This window comes from Talpa europaea, assembly GCF_964194135.1.
Source record: "Talpa europaea genome assembly, chromosome: 4".
Classification (NCBI taxonomy): domain Eukaryota; kingdom Metazoa; phylum Chordata; class Mammalia; order Eulipotyphla; family Talpidae; genus Talpa; species Talpa europaea.
This window is the reverse complement of record NC_140070.1, coordinates 105,730,727-105,753,877: the sequence shown is the minus strand read 5'-3', so window position 1 is coordinate 105,753,877 and position 23,151 is coordinate 105,730,727. Positions and strand designations below refer to the sequence as shown.

Here is a 23,151-nt window from a genome sequence, read left to right as displayed (position 1 = left end):
TCAATATCATGTATGTTATTTTAAATTGCCTGTATGCCACCTTACACATTGACATTTAAATAAAAGCCAACACTTCAATAACATGAAATAAAGTCTGATTTGAAAATGCTCATAGCATGGGTTTCCTGGCAAATCGAAAGGATATGTAATTCCCTCACAGAACATCAGTAGAAACTAGGTCCTCATAATAAACCCCTGAGATAGAAATATACTTTTTTAAGGAATTCCTGTTTCCCAGAAAAAGCACTAATGCAGCTTATAATAAGTATTCCTTGCCACCACGTTCCCCAGTAAAAACATTACAATGAGAAATCTAAATAGCAAGCAGAAACTAACCTTTATTAAAATTTTACTGTGTGAGAATTATGCTGGACATTTTATAAACGTCATCTTGTAATATCTCCTTGATGATTTCACTTTTGCTCATAAGAATTTTTCACTATAGATGAATAAAATCAGAGACATAACGGGATTTACTGAAGTTTTATTTTATCACTGCAACTAAGCCCACGGACAACTTTCCGAAGAAAGACCACGTGGATTCTTCACAAGGCTCTTAGTAATATTCCCCCAGCAAAATTTTCCAAAATAAGAAGAAGCCCTAAATCAGTGGCATAATCCTAATTCAGGGCGTGAAAAACAGGCAAGGCGAAATAACCAGGCCTCACCTGGGAATGTCCAAATAAGAAACACTGATTAGTTATCTGTGCTGATAAAATATGTTTCTTACTCTCTTCTCATCTCCAGAATGCCAGGGGTAAAGACAGAAGATAATTGGGTCTCTACTTCTTGCCTCTCCGCTTGTCCTTGGCTTTGCCTTTGCCTTTACCTTTTGAATCCTTGCCATTATCTTTGTCCTTCTTAGGCAATTTGAAAGCACCAATTTCCCTCCGTACCATAGTGCCTCGCCACCAGGCCTGGAGCTAGAAGAGAAGGGAGAAGTGAATACAACTTAGTGTGTCTGACATGCTGCATTCTTTATACAGGTGGGGATTGGTTTTTGATAAAGTAACTTATCTGAAGAATGTCTGGAGACATGAAATTGACCAAGCGTATATTTGCAGAGCAATGTTCCCCTATTATGTAGGCCCAGAGCTTGAGCCATGGACTCTAGAATAAGGTTCTCAAGAAGTAAAAATAAAGGAATATGATTAAACCAAACCTTTCCTTTTTACTCAGAAACCTCCCTTGTACTGCTGCCCTTTATGATCATCCAAGTTCCCTGTGTCTAATATCCATTTAATCCAAAAAAGATGTTAGTTACCTAGACCACCTAGCAAAAGTAAACCCTCAGTTTAAAATGTGCAGATAATCTAGGTGATTTCAGTAGGCTTTCTGGTGTATACAGTATCTTCAATGATTGATTAAAGGATCTCTTTCTATCAAAAAGAATGTAGATTGCTCCCTTGAATATCTTAGACACAACTTCTGAGATATAGTCTGGGCTGCTTTATAATCAGACCAAACAAAAGTAAAAATAAAAACCATCATAATATCAATAGATGAAAAGAAAACATAAGATCCAGCATATATTTATGATAAAACTACTAAAAAAGATGGGAACAAAAGCAACCTTTTGCAACATAATAAGGACCATAATATATGGTCCACATATCATAGGGTCCACATATCATATGGCTCACCATATGATTTTAACTTAATGTTAAAAGATTGAAAGCTTTCCCTTTAAGATCAGGAACAAGACAAGGATGCCCACTATCACCACTTCTATTAAATTTAGTATGGAGGTTCTGCCTACAGCAATCAGACTAATAACAGGAAATAAAGAGAATCCAGGAAACAGATTATGGAAATGAGGAATCCCAGAGGAAGAGTGAGAGCAAGAGGAGGGAGCACATGCACTGAAGTGGTGGGCCATTTGTGCTTTAGTTGTGCTGCACAATGGTAATAACACTTGAAGGGTGTGGGGGGAGTTCTATATTCTCAAAATACAGACACTGATGTAAACCAACATTACCTCAACTAACAACAATAAAAAAGGAATCCAGGTTGGAAAATAAAAAGTAAAACTGTCATTACTATATACAGAAAACCCTGCTGATTCTACCAAAATAATTAGAAATAATACATGAGTACAGTAAAGAGGCAGGTTACAAAACAACACAAAAATTTGTTGCATTTTTATATACAAAAACTGAAGAAGAAAAATTAAGAATACAATTCTAGGGACCTACCTGGTGGCACAAGGGGTTAAGACACAACCTATGAAGCTGACCGCAGGCACTGCAGCACAAGTTCAATCCCCGGCCAAGGAGCAACCCACATGGCGCAGCAGAGCTCCCCTGGGTCACCCACTGCTCCCCTCAACAGTGTATTTCGGTCAGTCTGCCTGTTCTGTTCCCCACTCTGTCTCTGGTGAATCCTCTCACCCCACACACACCTCTGAACTGTAAACCCGTTATTGCATGCATAAATAAATAAATCTTAAAAAAAAAAAAAGAATACAATTCTATTCACAATTGTGTCAAAAAGAATCAAATATCTAGGAATTAATGAGGTGAGGCAAGGACTTACACAATGAAAACAAGCCATTATTAAGGGATTTTGATCATAACATAAGGAGATGGATAGACATTATAGGCTTATGGAATAGGAGAATCAATAGTCACAATGACTATTCTACTGAAAGAAATGTATAAATTTAATGCAATCCCCATCAAAATATCAACAATATTCTTTAAAGAAAATGAACAAAATAATTGAGGTCTATATGGAACCATAAAAAACCTTGAATAGCAAAAGTCATCCTGAGAAAAAAGGACAGAAATGGAAGCATCACACTATCTGACTTTGTATTATAAAGCACCAGTAATTAAAACAGTATCATATTAGAATAAAAATAAATGCATGGATCGATGTAACACAATTGAAAGTCCAGAAACAAATCCATATATGTATATATATATATAACAATACTTAATTCATGAAAATTAACTTCCACCTCTGAAAACAACTCTTACCAGAACCTAGTAGATAAACTGGACTGACTTATAAAAAGGACTTTAAGAAGTAGTAGGATATTGGGCCTCCCTGGTGGTGCAGGCAGTTGATGCTGCACTGTAAGCTGTGTGCAGCCTTTGTGGGCAGGTTCGATCCCCGCTGGCTGGGGAGAAACCCACTTGGCGCAGCAGAGCTCTCTTGTCTCGCCCGCTGCTCTCCTCAGTGTATTACATCAGTCTGCCTGTTTTGTTCCCCACTCTGTCTCTGGTGAATCCTCTCACCCTCCCACACATTTGGCCTGTACCTTGGTTCTTGTATAAATAAATAAATCTTCAAAAAAAATTAAGAAGTAGTAGGATATTAAAAAGAATTCCTTCAAGAATTACTTTGCTTATTAAATTTGACCTCTGGGCACAAGTTCTTGGTTTTGCTTCCACTGCTGACCACCTTTTTTCCCCTCCATGTTAAGAGTTGGGGGCATGAATTTTTCTTTGTTTACTGTCTTTCCATACCATGGACTATACTGGCAAATTTCCAGTATTAGCAAAAGACCATGCTTCTTCACAGATCTCCTGTTCTGTGTTTGATAATAAAAGAGATACTTAGCAATCCTCAGTACCAGTCAGCTGTGGCATTAAAGGAGCCCCGTGATGCTAGTTAAGACTTTCCACCTTGGGCCTCCCTGGTGGCACAAGGGGTTAAGATGCAACCTATGAAGTTATTCGCAGCCACTGCAGCACGAGTTCAATCCCCACGAGGGAACGACCCACATGGCGCAGCAGACCTCTCCTGACTCACCCACTGCTCCCCTCAGCAGGGTATTTCAGTCAGTCCTACTGTTCTGTTCCCTGCTCTGTTTCTGGTGAATCCTCTCACCCCCCACACCTCTGGCTTGACCCCAGTTCTTTTATGCATAAATAAATAAATCTTTAAAAAAAAGACTTTCTACCTTTATGATGCTCTTTAATTCCAACTCATCCTGATCTATCTTCTTCCTGAGCTTCTCCTTTTCAATGCGATCTTCAATGATGACCTGTTCATACTCCCTTATCTGCAAAAGTAGGCAATCATTTGTTACAGTACTCTCTTGACTATGTTTTAACCCAGCCAGCACTGAACTTTTAATATAAAATTTTAAAATAAACCAAAGAAAAAAACTTACTAGATTCCTATATTGTAAAATGTACATATTAATTTTATAATTGTTCCCCAACTTTTTTCAGTTTGAATGACTCAAATTTTCTTTGAAATCATTCATAAAAATTAAATACTAATGTAATTTGAAATAAATAATGGAATTTTTTAAACTGACAGAATATATATACAAGTAATAGCCATCTTTTTAATTTTTTTAAAGATTTATTTATTGGGGGCCTCCCTGGTGGCACAAGGGGTTAAGCGTCAGCACTATGAAGCAATCCACAGCTACTGCAGCACGAGTTCAATCCCTGGCCAGGGAGGTGATCCATATGGCACAGCAGACCTCTCCTGCCTCCCCTGCTGCTCCCCTCAGCAGTGTATTCCAGTAGAACTGCCTGTTCTGCTCCCCACTCTGCCTCTGATGAATCTCTCACCCCCCATACCTCTGGCCTATACCCCAGCTCTTGTATGCATAAACAAATAAATCTTTAAAAATTTATTTTAAAAATAAAGATTTATTTATGCCTATGGGAACTAGGGTGTAGGCCAGAGGTGTGGTGGAAGGTGGGGGTGGGGGAATGTTGATTCACTAGAGACAGAGTGGGGAGCAGAACAGGCAAATCAACTGAAATACACTGCTGAGGGAAGCAGTGGGGCAGACAGGAAAGGTCTGCTGAGCCTGGTGGGTTAGCTCCCTGGCCAGGGATCTAACTTGTGCTGCAGTGGCTGCTGATTGTTTCATAGTGCTGATAATTAACCCCTGCACCACCAGGGAGGCCCAATATCCATCTTTTTTAAAAAGAAATTGAGAAGTTGTATACTTATTCAATGAACCAGTTTCTGTAGTATAGTGATTCTCACATTTGCATGTCATTTACTCAATAATGAAATCAATCAGATGTTTTTCAGAAAACACAAAGTGTTTTCAGAACTCATAGAATATAAATAATAATAGTATATATCTCAAGAGATTCTTGTGAAATACTAGATAAGTACCTACAACAAAGTAAGCACTATAATATAAAAGTGTTAGCTGTTGCTATTTTCTCTATCATCTAATACTGTCATCATCATCATTTTAAAAGAGCCCCATATTGGGATATTGGGGTCAAAATAAGGGGGTTGCAATTGTATGGGGAATATAAAAATAAAATTTATTAAAAAAAAAAGAGAAAAAAGAAAAGGGCCCCATTGATTTACAAGCACAGCTCCACACTGTGACGAAAAATAGCATTACCCAGTTATTGTAGCTTAGCTACTACCCACTCCTCAGTTCTCAACCTTATATGGCTGAGACTCTTCTTCCTTACCATCTTTGCAAGGTCTTGAAGGTGTGATAAGTCAATAGCCTTAGCAGTTTTGAGAGCATTTAGTTCATTCTGTTTCATTTCTGTATCCTTATCAAATTTCTCCATCCAGAACTCTAACTTCTCTTCAAGTTTCTATTTGGAAAGAACATTAAAATATCTTTCCACCAGACATAAAACAATATCTACTGTATGAAATCATTTATATATAAGGTTCAAAAACAAGCAAAACTTTTCTATAATAATAGAAGTCAGAATCTTATTGGGGGAGGGTTGATTTATTGATTGGTAGTGGTGACTGGGGGAGTCTTCTGGAATACTGCAACTGTTCCCTATAGCTTTTTCTGGTCAGTGGCTACAGGGGTATATATGCATAAATATTCATCAAACCGTATACTAACTAAAACCATTTCAGTCATGTAATTCATATAAGGAAAAAAATTAGTAAATACACACATGGAAAATGGTCACTCCTATTAGTAAGCAAAAAATGGAAAGCAAAAACTCATTAAATTATCAGAATTTTTAAAAATATCTACAATGATGGGCCTCCCCAGTGGCGCAGTGGTTGAGCGCTGGGCTGCGAAGCTGCCCGCGGCCTCTGTGGCGCCGGTTCGATCCCCGGCTGCTCCCCGGCCACTGGAGGAGGGTCCCACATGGCGCGCAGACCTCTCCTGCCGCCCGCTGCTCCCCTCAGCAGTGTACTTCGGTTCTTCTGCCTGCTCTGCTCCCCGCTCTGGCTCTGGTGAATTCTCTCACCCTCCCGCTCTTCTGACTGTACCCAGTGCATGTATAAACCAAAAACAAACAAACAAATAAATAAATAAATAAAACATGCCTCTATAAAAAAAAAAATCTACAATGACGAGTGCTGTGAAGGATTAACAAAGTTATTGCCTGCATGCATGGCTGATGGCGGTACAAATCGGAAAGTGTTAGCAATATTTGTGCAGAGTCACAAAATACTATTCTCTCTGACATCATCATCTCACACTTGAGATTTACTTTTAGTAAATAGTTGCAATGAAGAAAAATGGTTATTTTGGCAAAGTTTTCATTACTACATTACTTACAAATATGAAATTTTGGAATTAACCTAAGTATGCAAAGTAAACTGAGGCATAAAACTACATATCTCCTAAGAATCAAAGTGTTATACAAGTACTTTATTTAATGAAGAGTGTATTAATACAAAAAAGTTTTTAAAAGTTGAAGAAACATGGCATTTTTAGAAAGATCCATTTTAAACCTGCTAATGAACAGGAATTAGGAATATGAGATAAGAAAGAACATAATTTCTCCCTAAGGTAGCCACGTTAGTGGTGCCCATCCATTTACCGTTTATGTGTTCCTAATAAATTTATAAGAATAAAGCCACCCCCAAAAAGAGAGAAAATATAATTAGCAATTTAAAAAAATCTTCACTCAACTGAGAATATTATTTTTATGATTTAAAAATTCAGTAAATTTTATTTAAAAATTATGACTACGGAGAAGTATATGAAGAAAACAGTTTCTTATATAATGCTAAACCATGAAAACAGAAGATAAAATTTTACCTATACTCAAATTACAGCTTTATAAATATTCAGATGAATAACTTGGACAGACAACATGGTCAACACCTCATTCATTAGACTAGTAGAATTACGGTTAATTTTTCTTTCCTTAAAAAAATTTTTTTACAGTCCTTGGCATTTTGTAAGTGGAACAAAAGCATCAAGATAAAAGAATTCTGGTGACGCACCTGCTGCTCCTTTTTAAGGAACATTTCAATCTCTGTATGAGTCCGATTCTCTTCTTCAATTTTCAACCTTAGTTTCTATAAAAACAATAAACCAGTATCAGAAGACCTCTCCGTAGTGTTGGAAAGGAGAGATTCTCAAGATTAGAGGGCAGCCATGACCGCAGCACAGGCTTCCTTCACAGTTAGGATCCCAAGAATTCCACATAATTTCTCCAGGGCAGCAATTCAGTTCCATCCAACCAACTCTTGTTCACAAACATTGCTAAGCCAAGTGTTTGGCATTGGGCTAGATACACGCAAGGGCCTATAATGATACCTGTAAAGTGATGCCAAGTCAAGGAGAGAACAGTGTCTCAAGAGCACAAGGTTCTGAGGCTTAGAAAAAGAAAGTCCGGAGAGCATTAAAAGTTTGTTGTAATAGTCCTAAACCACACCTGACAGTAAGCTGTCAAATCAGCTGGGGACTCCCAGCAAGGAGTCTTCTTGCACACTGATGTTCATCCACTGTTCTTGTAGCCATTTAGCCTTCTTCCTCTAGGAAAAAGGCTGCCTCTTGTTTGTTTCGCTTCATATTTTTCACTTTGACTTCTCATCTCTACCAATTTAAGTATGAATGGAGTCCAACTGTTTAGATTTTGTATTTCTTTTTTTTTAGGATTTATTTATTTATGCATACAAGAGCTGGGATGCAGGCCAGAGGTGTGGGGGTGGAAGAGGGGTGATGAGAGGATATACCAGGGACAGAGTGGGGAGCAGAAGAGGTGGATTGACTGAAATACACTGCTGAGGGGAGCAGCAGGTGAGACAGGAGAGGTCTACTGGACCATGTGAGTCACCTCCCTGGTAAGGATCTAACTCAGTGCTGACACTTAACCCTTGCACCACCAGGAAGCCCCCTAGATTTTGTATTTCTTAATGGATGGGTAAAAGATACCAGTTGGGAGAGGAAAGCAGCAGAAAAAACCTGCAGTTCCTAAGTATTTTATTTTGCCCTCTTCCTATGATTACCAGGAGAAATGACAGAAGGTTTTCATAAAATAAGATTAAAGATAAAAGGAACTTGGGGGAAAAGTACAACCCATTTTCAAGATCCTTATAAGAGAAACAGGAGATCTAGGCCACAACCTGTCAGAATCTCTCCTTGCAAATACTCAAGTCCTCATTCAGTTTTATTTTTAACTTCAAAAGAGAAAGAGAAAGGAAAAATCAGGGAAAATCTCCCTCACCCTCTTCCTGTTAGCTGAAACATTATCAGGAATGACAGTTTATACACAATATATCTGGTTCATTCCTCAAGTAGTAGTGATTACCTCAGCCTCCTCCAGTAATTGTTCTTCTGTTTTGTTACATTTTTTCTGGGTCTGGGAAACCTGCAGCTCAGTGTTAATCTTCATGTAGCAATTTTCCATGTTGGTTTTTGCTTTCATTTCTTGTAACTGGTCCTTGAGGTGAGCAATATATTCATTCTGATTCTGTAAAAGGCAAGGCAGGGTCCCGAAATTAAAAATACAATCCACCTCCATTCAGCTGTCAGTGGCTTATCTTTTCTATTTTTGCCTCATTACAGAGACTGGATCTATTTTACTATCACATTATGGAAAATTCAGCCACTAACATAGAATAAATGAAAGTGAAAGATATGTAGTGCTAAGAATCAGAGTTGTGATATTCTGTCCCAAACACTCTATCTAGGTAGTCCAACACAAATTTCCCATTACTATCCACACAAGAGTTCCCATCACTATCTCATTTTGGTAGAAAGCACTGGTCTCAATGATCAAGCCCCATCAGCTGTATGAACTTCCCACCAATTCAGTTAAACTCTCCAAGTCTTACCTTCTATAAAATAGAAAATTTGATAACTATCCTGCTTGAAAGTTCAGCAAGTGGATTATAAGGATTAAGAATATGTGCAAAAAAAATTCCTTGCAAGTTACAAAGTGCTTGACAGTTTTGAGACCTCAATATTCATTTAAAAGATATTTATTCAGTACCAGGCCTTGAACTGGATAGTAGGTAAATAGTGGGTATCTAAGAAGACATGCCCTAAGTAGTCATTGCCCTCAGAACCATCCAGTGGGAGTGATGTAGTTAAAAGGAAACCATACACTTGAAAATTTTTAAGATGGTAAATTTCATGTTATCTGTATTTTACCACATTTTAAAAAATTATTAAAAAAGAATAATGGCCTGAAAATATACAAGTTTTATAAAAGACACAAATTTACATATTTAAGAACCCCAGTAAGACCCAAACAGTGTAAGCATAAAGAAAACCACACTAAGCAAAGAAAAGCCAAACTACTGAAAACTAAAAGGTAAAAATAAAATTCCAAATGCAAACACATTATATACAGAACAATAATTTGAATGGCCAATATCTTCTTAAAATAAATAATGAGGGCAGAAGATAGTGGATAGCCTTAAAACACTGAAAAACAAAATCTGTGAACCCAAAATTCTAAACACAGTAAAAATACCTTTCAAAAATAAAAACATTTCAGGGCAAAAGAAAACTTAAGAGGACTTCTCTGCAACAAACATGAACAAGAAACAATAAAGGAATTTTTCTAGGCTGATAGAAAATTACACCAGCGGAAAATTTATTGATAAATATTTGGGTAAGTATATGACAATTATTTTCTTGTTAATTCTTAAAAACACATGCAGTTATTTTTTGTCAAGTGTGCATTAAATGTAATATATATTATAGACAGAAGATAAAGAACAGTGGCAGAAGGGGAATTAGGATTTCAACATATTACTTTGTGGAGAGTAGGGGGACCACAAATATTCAGTCCATAGCAACAACAAAAAGCCTTGTCACTAAAGGGCATCTCTAAGTACTGCTTACTTCTCAGGATTTTTAGAAACCGCATACTTAACTAGAATCTTGAGATTGTAAATGCCAAAACAATCTATATATTATGTACTTCCCATTTATAGATTATAAGGAAAAGACTAAAAAGATGCACTACAGAAATAAATTAGATATAAAGTTAGGTCCTAATGACCACAAAAGCTCATTAAATCCATTTTGTACTTGAAACAATACCATTGAAACAATTGACATTATTAAACCTAACAAGATTTGTAATGTGCTTAATGTCTAATCTAGAACTATAGCAGGAACCTGAAATGCAAGAAACTGCCTGAAGGAGGCCTGTAGGGAAGGAGTGAAGGGTAAGGTTGGATAAGATGGAATCCAGAGAAAAGGGATCTAGAATTCTAATCTGGACAAACTTGTACATATCAGACCAATTCCCTCTATATTTCCAGTAACAAAGGCAGCCCAGGAGGAATAACACTTTTTTTTATATAATAAATTTTATTTTTATATTCCCCATACAATTGCAACCCCCTTATTTTGACCCCAACCCCTCCCCTCCCGCCCTCTACCCCCCATAGAGTATCTCTGGTTCATAGTTTTTTGTTGATTTTGATTTTCACTTTCTTATAGTTATTCATTTAGGAGGAACAACACTTTTTCAGATAGAACTTTTATTTGCTTAAGAAAGATGACTTCTCTATAGCTATTCTAGATCAATAATTTTTGGTACTGCCTCGGTAATTCTTACCTGTATTTCAACTTGCCATTCTCTTTTGACATTATGATGCTGTTTTTGAAGAGATTTTATCTGTTTTTTTCCATTTTCTTCCCTAAAAGAAATAAGAGTACTTTGTGTTTAGAGCAGTACTTCTCAAATTTCAAAATTCTGTGCCAGGAATTACCTGGGTATTAAAAAGTGGTGCTAATAGTGCCAGCCAGTGGAATACAGTATCAGGAACCCTTTTTAAAAAAAAAATAGTGTGGGGGCCTCCCTGGTGGCGCAGCGGTTGAGCACTGGGTTGCGAAGCTGCCTGCTGCCTCTGTGGTGCCAGTTCGATCCCCGGCTGCTCCCCGGCCACCAGAGGAGGGCCCCGCATGGCGCACAGACCTCTCCTGCTGCCCGCTGCTCCCCTCAGCAGTGTACTTCGGTCCTTCTGCCTGCTCTGCTCCCCGCTCTGGCTCTGGTGAATTCTCTCACCCTCCCGCGCTTCTGACTGTGCCCAGTGCTTGTATAAACAAAACAAACAAACAAATAAATAAAAATCATAAATAAATAAAAATACATGCCTCTTAAAAAAATTAAAAAAAATGTTTAAAAAAATAGTGTGGGGGGCCTCCCCGGTGGCGCAGCGGTTGAGCGCTGGGTTGCGAAACTGTGCGCGGCCTCTGCGTCGCCGGTTCGATCCCCGGCTGCTCCCCGGCCACCAGAGGAGGGTCCCACATGGCGTGCAGACCTCTCCTGCTGCCCGCTGCTCCCCTCAGCAGTGTACTTCGGTCCTTCTGCCTGCTCTGCTCCCCGCTCTGGCTCTGGTGAATTCTCTCACCCTCCCGCGCTTCTGACTGTACCCAGTGCATGTATAAACAAAACAAACAAACAAACCAGCAAACAAATAAATAAAGCATGCCTCTATAAAAAAAAAAAAAATAGTGTGGGGCCTCCTTGGTGGCGCAAGGGTTAAGTCTCAGCACTATGAAGCAATTAGCAGCCACTGCAGCACAAGTTCGATCCCCAGCCAGGTAGCTGAACCACATGATGCAGCAGACCTCTTCTGTCTCGCCTGCTCTCCCCTCAGCAGTGTATTTCAGTAGATCTGCTTGTTCTATTCCCCACTCTTTCTCTGGTGAATCCTCTTCCCCCGACCCCCTGCCCCTCACACCTCTGGCCTACATCCCAGCTCTTGAATGCAAAAATAAATAAATCTTTAAGAAAAAAAATACTGTGATTTGTTTTAGTACACTGGAGGAGGATTTTCTGGCTTATCAGTATTGTATCTAAAATTGCTGCTGAAACATGGATGGAGCTGGAAGAGATTATGTTAAGAAAAACAAAGGCCTTCCTGGTGGCACAAGGGGTTAGGACCCAGCCTATGGGTCTATCCACAGCCACTGCAGCAGCACAAGTTCGATCCCTGGCCATCCAGTGAGCATCCCAAATGGCGCAGCAGACCTCTCCTGGCTCGCCCGCCACTCCCCTCAGCAGTGCACTTTGGTCAGTCTGCCTGTTCTGTTCCCCACTCTGTCTCTGGTGAATCCTCTCACCCCCGCATCTCTGGCCTGTACCCCAGCTCTTGTTTGCATAAATAAATAAATCTTTTAAAAAAAAAAGAGTAAGAAGAAAAAAGATAAATATCAGATGGTTTCACTTATATGCAGAATATAGAGAACCACACAAAATGTCGGGAAAAAAGATACTTGCAAGCTGACCATATCTGAGGCATACAGCAAGGGAAGGGGAGGGAGAGGGAGAGGGGTTAAAACGGGAGGAAAGAGCACAAGGGACTGTGGTGATACATGCCAGGGTGATATGGTGGAGAGAACTACAAAGCGAAATTTTAGAAAATACTAAAAAGTTAAAAGACTTTTTGAAAAAACACCCATGTTGTCAACACATTGGTATTACTTCCTTCCAGTTCATATTGCCTACACATATACCCATGCTAGTTTTATTATATAGCTATAGTATATACTTTTTCTACTTAAAATTGTTCTTTTTCCACTTAAAATTGTGACATAATTATTTCCTACATATCATTACAACTAGATAAACAGTACTTTTAATAGTTTCATATCATCCAGTAAACTATAGACTATCTCTTCCATTCTGTAATTCTATAAATAGAATAGAATAATAGCAGATTATTAGAATAATAATAGAATTACTCTGTTGTAGAATAACAGATTCAGACATTTGTTAATGTGTATTTACATAAAAAGATAAACACTGATGCACTATTTGCTGTAGCAAAAATTGCAAACAATGTAAATATTCAAACACAGGGAATGTTTAAATGCATTATAGAATTATACATATTTGATAGTGAATATTATAAAGTTAAAATTAGGTGTATTTATTTTATTTTTGTAAATGACTTTTAAAAAATTTGTGCCCCTTCATTTCCCACCAGCAATGTTCACAAATGTCCGTTTCTTTGTGTCATTGCTAGCAATGGATGTGGAGTCTAGAATAGCAGTTATTTTTTTTAAGTATATAATAAATATATAAAAAAAAAACAGTATATAAGTACTTATACACACAACAGCTTATGACATGGAACATTGCCACAAATTAATTCTCCTATGTTGTCTTCCCTAGCTGATATTTCTGTGTATCCCCAGCACAAGTAGCCACTCTACTAAATTTCTTGTAATGAACCTCTGGCATAGAATAGCAGTTATTATTGTTATGAGACACTTACAATGTGCCAGTACTTTAAGTACTTTACATGAATTTATCTAATCTTTGTAATAATACTAGCATATAATTTATTATCAATATTAAAGTGCAAAGGAAGAGAAAATGTCAAGGAAAAACCAAAAAAAAATATGCAGACAAGATAATTACTTATTCTGACGACTCAAGTTCTACATAAAGAGAATTTTATATTGGGGCCTCGCCGGTGGCGCAGCGGTTGAGTGCTGGGTTGCGAAGCTGCCTGCAGCCTCTGCAGTGCCGGTTCAATCCCCAGCTGCTCCCTGGTCCCTCTGCCTGCTCTGCTCCCTGCTCTGGCTCTGGTGAATTCTCTCACCCTCCCACACTTCTGACTATAGCCAGTGCTTGTATAAATAAATAAAATCTTTAAAAAAAAATGTATGCCTATGTTTTTTTAAAAAAGAGAGAATTTTATCTTGGTCTCAAAGCATTTTTATTGTGTTGAATTTCTTTATTTTTTTTTAAAGATTTATTTTATTTATGCATACAAGAGCTGAGGTATAGGCCAGAGATGCATGGGGTGAGAGGATTCACCAGAGACAGAGTGGGGAATAGAACAGGCAGACTGAATGAAATACACTGCTGAGGAGAGCAGTGGACGAGACAGGAGATGTCTTCTGTACCATGTGGATAGCTCCCTGGCCTGCAGGGGGTCAAACTCATGCTGCAGGGACTGTGGATAGCTTCACAGTGCTGTGCTTATTGTGCCACCAGGGAGGCCCCCTGTGTTGAATTTCTTAAAGCATAAAAATCTTTGGACATGCCTTTTATTATCACTTGTTATTATCTCAGGATATTAATCAGTGAACTCAGTATTGAGAAAGATTAGAACAGGAAGATTATTCTTGATATAGTTTAAAACAGATAACTGAGGTCCATAAATCTGAGTTATTGTCCCAGCAGAAGAGGTATAGAACCCCTGTTTGTGACATGTAGTTCTCTTCCTTGGTAGACATAAATTTGATTTATAAATCAAAGACTTCTGGTAATACAACAAAATAAACTTAATATTACTCTGACCTGGCAATGATATCATAGAAATGCATTTTTTTCTCCCTTTCTTCATTCAAAGCATTCAGGAGATTGGTGAAAGTGCCTGTATCTTGCAACTCTTCCATAGTATCTATAATCACTTCACTGAAAAATTCCCTGTAAGGAGAAACAAAAAAAAGAAGTTAGTAAGATATATGTTTTTAAGTTCAGCAAGACCTAAGGAAGTCACAGAAGTTAAGACCTAGAAGGACTATCATAACTAAGTTAGAATTGCCCCTGGAATGCAAGAGCAATTCAGTATTAAAGAATAATCTATTAATAGAATTTTATTTATTTATGTATATAAGAGCTGGGGTACAGGCCAGAGATGTGGGGGGGAGGTGAGAGGATCCACCAGAGACAGAGTGGGGAGCAGAAAAGGCAGACTGACTGATACACACTGCTGAGGGGAGCAGTGGGCGAGACAGGAGAGGTCTGCTGCACCACGCCGGAATCTCCCTGTCGGGCCAGGGATTGAACTCGTGCTACAGAGGCTTCTGATTGCTTCACAGTGCAGTGCTTAACCCCTTGCACCACCAGGGAGGCCCCTATTAATAGAATTTTAATACACAAATAAAGGCAAATACACATTTAGTAAAGTAAAAAGGAAAAAAATCATATGGCAATCACAATAGATGCAAAGAAGTATTTGGGGCCTCCCTCGTGGCGCAAGGCATTAATCTCAGCACTATCAAGCTATCAGCAGCCACTGCAGCACGAGTTCCATCCCCAAGTTCTATCCCCAGCCAGGGAGCTACCCCAAATGGCACAGCAGACCTGTTCTTTCTCCTCAGCCTCTCCTGTCTAGCCCGCTGCTCCTCTCAGCAGTGTATTTCAGTCAATCTGCTTGTTCTGCTCCCCACTCTGTCTCTGGTGGATCCTCACACTGCCACCCCCCCTTCTCTGGCCTACACCCCAGCTTTTGTATGAATAAATAAATAAATCTTTTTTTAAAAAAAGCATTTGGCAAAATTCAATATTCACTCACCACTGAAAAACAAACAATAGGGCCTCCCTAGTTGCGCAGGGATTAAAGTCTCAGTGCTATCAAGATATTGCCAGCCACTGCAGCATGAATTCCATCCCCAGCCAGGGAGCTAACCCACCAGGTTTAGCAGATCTCTTCTGTCTCACCCCTGCTCTCCTCAACAGTGTATTTCAGTAGATCCACCTCTTATGCTTCCCATTCTGTCTCTAGTGAATTCTCTCTCACACACACACCCCCAGCACCTCTGGCCTACACCCCAGTTCTTGTATGCATAAATAAAATATATCTTTAAGAAAAATAAATAAAAACAGACAACAAAAACCCCTTGCAAACTGGAAATAAAAGAGAAGTTCTTTAACTTGAAAACGTTTATGTACTAAGGACTATAACAAACATTGAATGTGCAGTATATTATACATACAACATTTTAAAACTATATGCATTTATTTTAATGCAACATATATACATCTAATAAAAAAATTACAATATGCAATATGTACCAAATTCAGAGAGAGTTCATCTTCACGGGAAGAGTGGAGTGGAGATTTGGATCAGAAGTTTCCATTGCATCTGAAGTATTTTAGTTTAAAAAAAAAAATAAAAAGCCCTAAAGCAATTGTGGCAAAATGTTAAGATTTGGTAATTTCATATTTGGACATGCATTATTTCTATTTTCTATATTATTTTATTTTATTTTTGTACAATTTTGAAATAGTTCATAATTTTATTTTTTTAGTATTTAAATTTTTTTAAGATTTATTTATTTATGCATACAAGAACTGGTGTACAGGCCAGATGTGTGGGGGATGAGAGGATTCACCAGAGACAGAGTGGGGAACAGAACAGGTGGATTGACTGAAATACACTGCTGAGGGGAGCAGCGGGCGAGTCAGGAGAGGTCTGCTATGCCATGTGGGTAGCTCCCTGGCCAGCAGGGGATCGAACTCATGCTGCAGTGGCTGTGGTTAGTTTCATAGGTTGCGTCTTAACCCCTTGCACTACCAAGGAGGCCGTTTAAAATTTTTTTAAAGATTTATTTATTCATACAAGAGCTGGTACAGGTTTGTACCAAACACCTGACTGAAGTATTATTTCTAATGCTTGCACTGATATTGAGGGTGCTATCATTATTCTCAATCTTAAAAATTGGAAACAAAAGACTCAATACTTGCCCAAGATCATATAGTCACCATGCTTCTCAATTGTACCATACAGCCACAAAACATCTTCAACTATAATCCTATTACCAGCAATGACTTTGCATATAACCACCAATCAATGAGAAAAGGGAGCAGTTAGCCACTCTTGCACACATTCTTCATCCACCTGTAAATACATTATTACATTTCCAAATATGTTCTTCATTACCTATCAATCTGAATTTTCTTCATTGTCTCCACAGACATTATGGTCTGCCTTACAGGTTTTTGGAAGACAAGATCTTGCATTTTGTTAAACTCCTTTGCAAATAGGCTTCCATTTCTGATTGCTGACAATTGGGATTCTTCTTTAGGTATGGATGGACCAGGTAATTTTGTTTTTGAGACCAGTGAAACTTTCTGTAATTTTTTTCCTTCTAAATCCATTTCTTTGTTTTTCTTCTAAAAACAATAAATGATGCTTTATGTAAGAAACTACAAGTTTATTAACATAATATATTCTAATATGTATCAAAGTTTAAGCAGGTCATTTTTAATCTCAACATACAATGTTAAATAAAAACAAACCAAAAAAAGGGTTTGGTGGTAGTTATTCATGGGTATTAGTCCAAAATGAAAATAAAGAAAATCTTTACTAAATTATCCAGACTTCTAAGAGTAAAGAAACAATGCTATATGAGGACCTCTGCTTACATTTTCAACTTCATATTCTCCCATTTATACTTTATACCACATGGAAATGACTCTTTTTTCAGCTACCCCACACTATACGTCCTGCCAGTTTCGTGTTGTCCTGACTTTAGACAACTTTTTTGCTCTCTGTCAAAACCCAACTGTAACACCTGGTAAATGGTAAGTCTATGAAAGGTAAAGTTCTTTGTGAAGTATCTCCATTAGCAGACATTTATCATATTGTAATTATTTGTATAACTCTCTCCATTAGATTGAAAATTCTATGAGGGAAGGGACAGTATCTTAGGGATCTTGGATCACCACAAATTCCTTTTAGAATGAGATAGGATATTAAATAAATATGGTCACCTTTTTAGTCCCATTGCTTAGAAAAATACCTAGCATATAACAGAGACTGAAATGTTCATTGAACAAATGAATCTTAAATATGAAAAAAGAAAGGAGAGTCATATCAAAAAGCAGAAGTTGAAAAAAAAAAAAAGCAGAAGTTGATAGTATATTTAGTGGTGTGAGATTTTGAAGATTTTTCAGGGTCCTGTGAGGAAAAACCAAAATAAATTTTTCAGAGCTTAAATATAAAGGGTAGGAATAACAATAGGAACAGCACATATGTAAATTAATGACTTCTATTTAATCTGTGACTAACAGTTTGAGTTATTGAGAGGCCCCATAACATAATGATTGCGCATATGTACACTGAAACCAGATTTCCATGTTTGAATCCTGACTCTATCTCTTACTAAAACATATTGACTTTAAGCAATTACTTAACCTCTCTATACTTCCATTTTCCCATTAATAAAAAACAGGATAACAATAGTACCTACCCTCATATAGTTAATATGAGGATTAAATAAATGAATATACTAAAGCATTTAGAATAGTCTACAGAACTGTTATGATTACCAATGTTAGTATAATATCATTAAAACTCCAACAGAATTTACAAATGATAAAATTATGACCAAGAAATTGAAATGAATTGCTATAGCACACAAGTAAAGTGCAAAGCCAAATGACTCCAAATAATAGTTATTATTATTATTATACTTTAAAAATTGTAAGGGACAATGAAAGCAAAATTTAAATCTCTAATCACAATATAGACTTCTGTTAAGTATTGAAAAAATAAAATCTTTTATCTATGTTATCAATTTTCATTTGTTCTAAAATCAGAAATAAGAATATATTCTTTACATATTATGTAATATATTTTATTACTTAGGAAATCTTTATTTCTATTTATAAATTGTTTCTACTTTATATCTACATGCTAAATCATAAAAATTTGCTTGACTAAGAATTTATAAAAATGTATAAAATTTGGGGGCCTCCCTGATGGCGCAAGGGGTTAAACAGCACTATGAAGGAATCTACAGCCTCTGCAGCACTAGTTCAATCCCTGGCCAGCCAGGGAGCAACCCACATGGAGCAGCAGACCTCTCCTGTCTCACCCGCTGCTCCCCTTAGCATTGTGCTTTGGTCAATCTACCTGTTCTGTTCCCCACTGTCTCTGGTGAATCCTCTCACCCCCCACATCTCTGGCCTGTACCCCAGCTCTTGTATGCATAAATAAATAAATCTTTTAAAAAATTTATAAAATTTGGGCCTCCCTGGTGGTGCATGGGGTTAAGCACAGCACTGTGAAGCTATCCGCAGGCATTGCAGCACGAGTTCAATCCCCAACTAGGAAGCTACCCACATGGTGCAGCAGACCTCGCATGACTCATCTGCTGCCCACCCCTGCAGTGTATTTCAGTCAGTCTGCCTGTTCTGTTCCCCACTCTGTCTCTGGTGAATCCTCTCACCCCCCACATCTCTGGCTCATACCCCAGTTCTTGTATACATACATAGATAAATCTTTAAAAAAACTTATAAAATTTTGCTCACTACAAAGCTGACTTTTTAGATAACTCAGTGGTGCTTTGAGGAGGAATCCATAACATCACTAAAAATATAAAGACTGGATATTCAGAAAGGTAGGTTGCAATATATCCAGCAATGACAACAGTCATGTTAGATTAAAGTTATTTTAAGAGGGTCCAGTTGAATTTCTTCTCCCTAGTTGTTTTTAGTAACTAAGAAATATGACATAGATGAGACAACTCAGTAATGTGTCTGATTTCCTCAGAGTTGTATGTATATAAAGAATATATTACCTCTAACTATAGATCTTTTTGAACAATATCAATATATTGGAAGAAAAGGATATTATGAAGGGTAATGTACTTGAGTAATGGCTGTTTTACGCCATCAATTCAGAGTACTTATCTCCGATAATTAGTGTAGCCCTTCATCTGAGATAAAAGTGCTATTTCCCAGGTTAAAGTTAAAGGCATAAGGAGTATAAGTGATGGAGAAGTAAAAGGAAAGCAAAATATAAGTATTGGTGAGTGTGTATACCTTGCTGGAGCTTTGTCTTCCTTCATACTGAACTGGCATGATATAGTTTAGAATAGAGAGCTGGACAGTGGTGTCCTCCAGAACTGCAGAGATCCTCAGCACATCCGGAAGGGAGAGTTGTTCTATGATTTCTGGAGTGACTTCTATTTCTATTTTTTCCTCTACTGCAGAGGGTGGTTCACCTGTCACAGATACTGTTATTTCAGAATGCAAAGCATTTAGAGGAGGAGTTGAGTCTTCAAGCCCATCTCTAAAAAAGAATAAAGAAAAAAATCACAAATACCGGCAGCATATAGACTGGCTCCTGCAAAGTCCATATCATCATATACTGGATGAAGAATAAAAGTAGGAATTTTCATGATTCTGCTAAATACAGCCCAGGAACATTTCGACCAATTAAAGGTAAGCAACTTACTGTTTAATAATGTTATGTGACCTATGCTATTTGGCTTAGTTTCATCAATTTGAACTTCAGCCAAAATTAACTCTTTTCTAGCAAATTAGCAACAGCTTTAGAAGCTTACCAAAAGTGTGATGGCCAGTTTCTAAGGATCCATATGATCCTCATTTTCTCATATTTATGCCTTTTGTAGTTTCCCCGATACCAAACAGGACTAACTTATGTAACCAAATGGATATCATGGGTGATGAAAAACAATGCAGTTCTCTTACTCTGGTATTTTTTGTCTATGGGTAGCTAGTTGCCTTCTCATAAGCATAACTTAAACTGCCCTGTGGAAGGGTCCATGAGAGTGAGGAACTGTGGCCTCTTCTCAAGATCTAGCATGAAGTTGCCAGAGGGTGGTTTTTGAACAATATCAATATATTGGAAGAAATGAGGTTAACTATAACCCTGGCCAACTTAACCTTGTCAGAGACCCCAAGCTAGAACCATCCACCAGCTAAACTATTCCCAAATTCCTCAGCCATAGAAGCTATGTGAAACAATGTTTATATTTGTTACCAAGCTTTAGAATCATTTGTTTCCAAGCAACATACAAATAATACACAGATATGTAGCATAAAGCAATGCCTTATATTATACATATATAAAATAAATTTAATATATGAATTTTATATAAGTAGAATGCAAAAAAGAATACATATCAATAAATGATATAAATTGGAATTTTGAACATACTCTTCCATTCTTCTTTAATTTTGGTAACCTCCTTGGTACATTTATAATCTCACAAAAATATAACAACCTAAAATGGGAAGAAAAACATTGACATTAGTATAAAGGAGCGTTGAATGACATTTAAGTTATTTTTATGCCCTTTCATTAAGAGTATGTAAGAATGACTAGTTGTGTTTTATCTTCTCTTTTTGCTGAGCAGAATAGTTCTAGAGATGAAAGAACCACAGACATAATATGGCACAGGTCTGTTCAGTTGTCCTAAGCTTAACTGTTGGCAGATAAATGCAACCTTCAAACCTTTTCTTAAAGTTAATAAACGTCTAATATGGCTTTTTAAAAAAAATTGTATTCTGATTTTTGAATGGTAATATATATTTATGTTTCTGTGATTGTCATTACTAAAATATTAAATATGATCAATCCTTTCCCCTGATCTGCCAGAAAATAGAATATATTGCACCTGGACTTAGAAAACAATTGGAATTGAACTTAGAAAATTCTCCGCCCCACCACCACAAGCCACCATCATGAGCACAAGTCTAGCGCAGCCCATCAAGCTGGCTAGAGATGCCAAGTGGTGGGCAGGACCAGCTCAGAGACAATGCAAACAGGTGTGCATGGATTCCATGGCTGATATCAGCTGCTCCAAAATCCACAAAGTGAAGGACATGGTAGGCAAGGGTGACATGCTCATGCTATTGGAGTCAGGCCTGACAGGTTCTGAGGCTGCGCCGAATTTGATGCTGGGCCAGGGATGATATGGGGGTCTACCACCTGATCTTATGGGAATGACTTGCTACTGTTAATAAACCATTTCTAGTATACGTAAAAAAAAAAAAAAAGAAAGAAAAAGAAAACAGGGCCTCTCTGGTGGCACATAGTCTTAGCACTATGAAGCTATCCACAGCCACTGCCAGCATGAGTTCAGTCCCTGGCCAGGGAACTAACCTACATGGTGCAGCAGACCTCTCCTGTCTCCACGGTTGCTCCCCTCAGCAGTGTATTTCAGTCAATCAGCCTGTTCTGTTTCCTCTGTCGCTGGTGAATCCTCTCAACCCCCACACCTCTGGCCTGTACCCCGGTTCTTGTGTACATAAATAAATAAATACCTATTTTTTAAAAATAAACTATAATTAGCAAAACTTATTATCATGAAAATCAGGATATTACTAATTGCTGTCAAGATGTTATGTCTCCTCAGTAAACCAAAGACCTTTAGGCTGAAATAAATCTCAGGATGAGAATATACCATGGAGAATTTTTCTTTACCTGAATTTATAGTGAATGGTAAGTTTCCAGCATGGATGTTTTTTGTGACTTTTTTTTTCCCCACAGCAAAGTGGTCCTGAGAATGATGCAACAATTTTATATTAAAAATTCAAGAAAATTTATGTAAACTGACAAAAAGGGTATTCTCAATTTTGTTTCTTTTTCTTTGATATTTATTTATTTATTTATGCATACAAGAACTGGGGTGTAAGCCAGAGGTGCAGGGGGCGGGGGTGACAAGATTCACCAGACAGAGTGGGGAGCAGAACAGTCACATTGACTGAAATACACTGCTGAGGCAGAAGAGGTCTGCTACTCCGTGTGGGTTGCTGCTTGGCAGGCAGGGGATGGAACTCGAGCTGCAGTAGCTGGCAATAGCTTGATAGCGCTGTCTTTAATGCCTGCACCACCAGAGAGGCCCTCTATTTCAAGTTTTCTGGTGCAAGGGCAGTCTTAAGAGGAAGTAGTAGCAAGGTGTCAAGTATATTTTGTATTTGTGTTGCTTTTTGAGGCTTGGAGCATAAGTAAATGTGCCTCACAAGGTAAAACAAGGTTGTGCTTATGCAGAATCTAGTGCTTTCATGCCATTCTGGCTTTTTATTCCTCAACTTTAGGAGCCCAGGAGTCATTCCTGTTTTCTCTTTTACCTTGACATTCCCCCATCACTAATCCTATCAATTTTACTCTTATATCCATATCCCCCAACATGCTAGCTCTTGCTGAATTCTGAGCGCAGGAACCACAACAATGAAGTTCATTATTGTATCCTACATTATTGTATCCGCTGTACTCAATAATAAGTATTTGTAAAATTAATAAATTAATGAATAAAGGAATGAAATTCACAGCATTATTCCTCCCAGGAGTACTTACATTTGGAATCCTAGTAGTGAGATTTTTAATACACTTCATAGTGAGGATTCTAGTACATTGCTGGGAGAAGATTGGATGCAGTAGTGGGCTATAAGGTCCCAAAAGTATCCTGATGTATTTAAGAGAGGATCTGATTTTAACTGAGATACAGATTTCACAAAACTTTGGAATTTTTGT

The 23,151-nt window shown here is 37.7% G+C and overlaps 1 protein-coding gene across 1 annotated transcript; it reads right to left on the bottom strand.

The window, feature by feature from the left end:
• Positions 1-782: 782 nt before the first annotated feature.
• Positions 783-22,756, bottom strand: DRC9 (dynein regulatory complex subunit 9; the record flags this gene model as incomplete). The annotated part of the gene is made up of 10 exons (XM_084232686.1): positions 783-923; positions 3,911-4,012; positions 5,412-5,543; positions 7,156-7,230; positions 8,466-8,627; positions 10,734-10,815; positions 14,436-14,564; positions 16,804-16,994; positions 19,692-19,941; positions 22,749-22,756. 10 exons carry the CDS (start codon positions 22,754-22,756, stop codon positions 783-785), a joined length of 1,272 nt encoding a protein of 423 aa, XP_084088812.1.
• Positions 22,757-23,151: the final 395 nt, after the last annotated feature.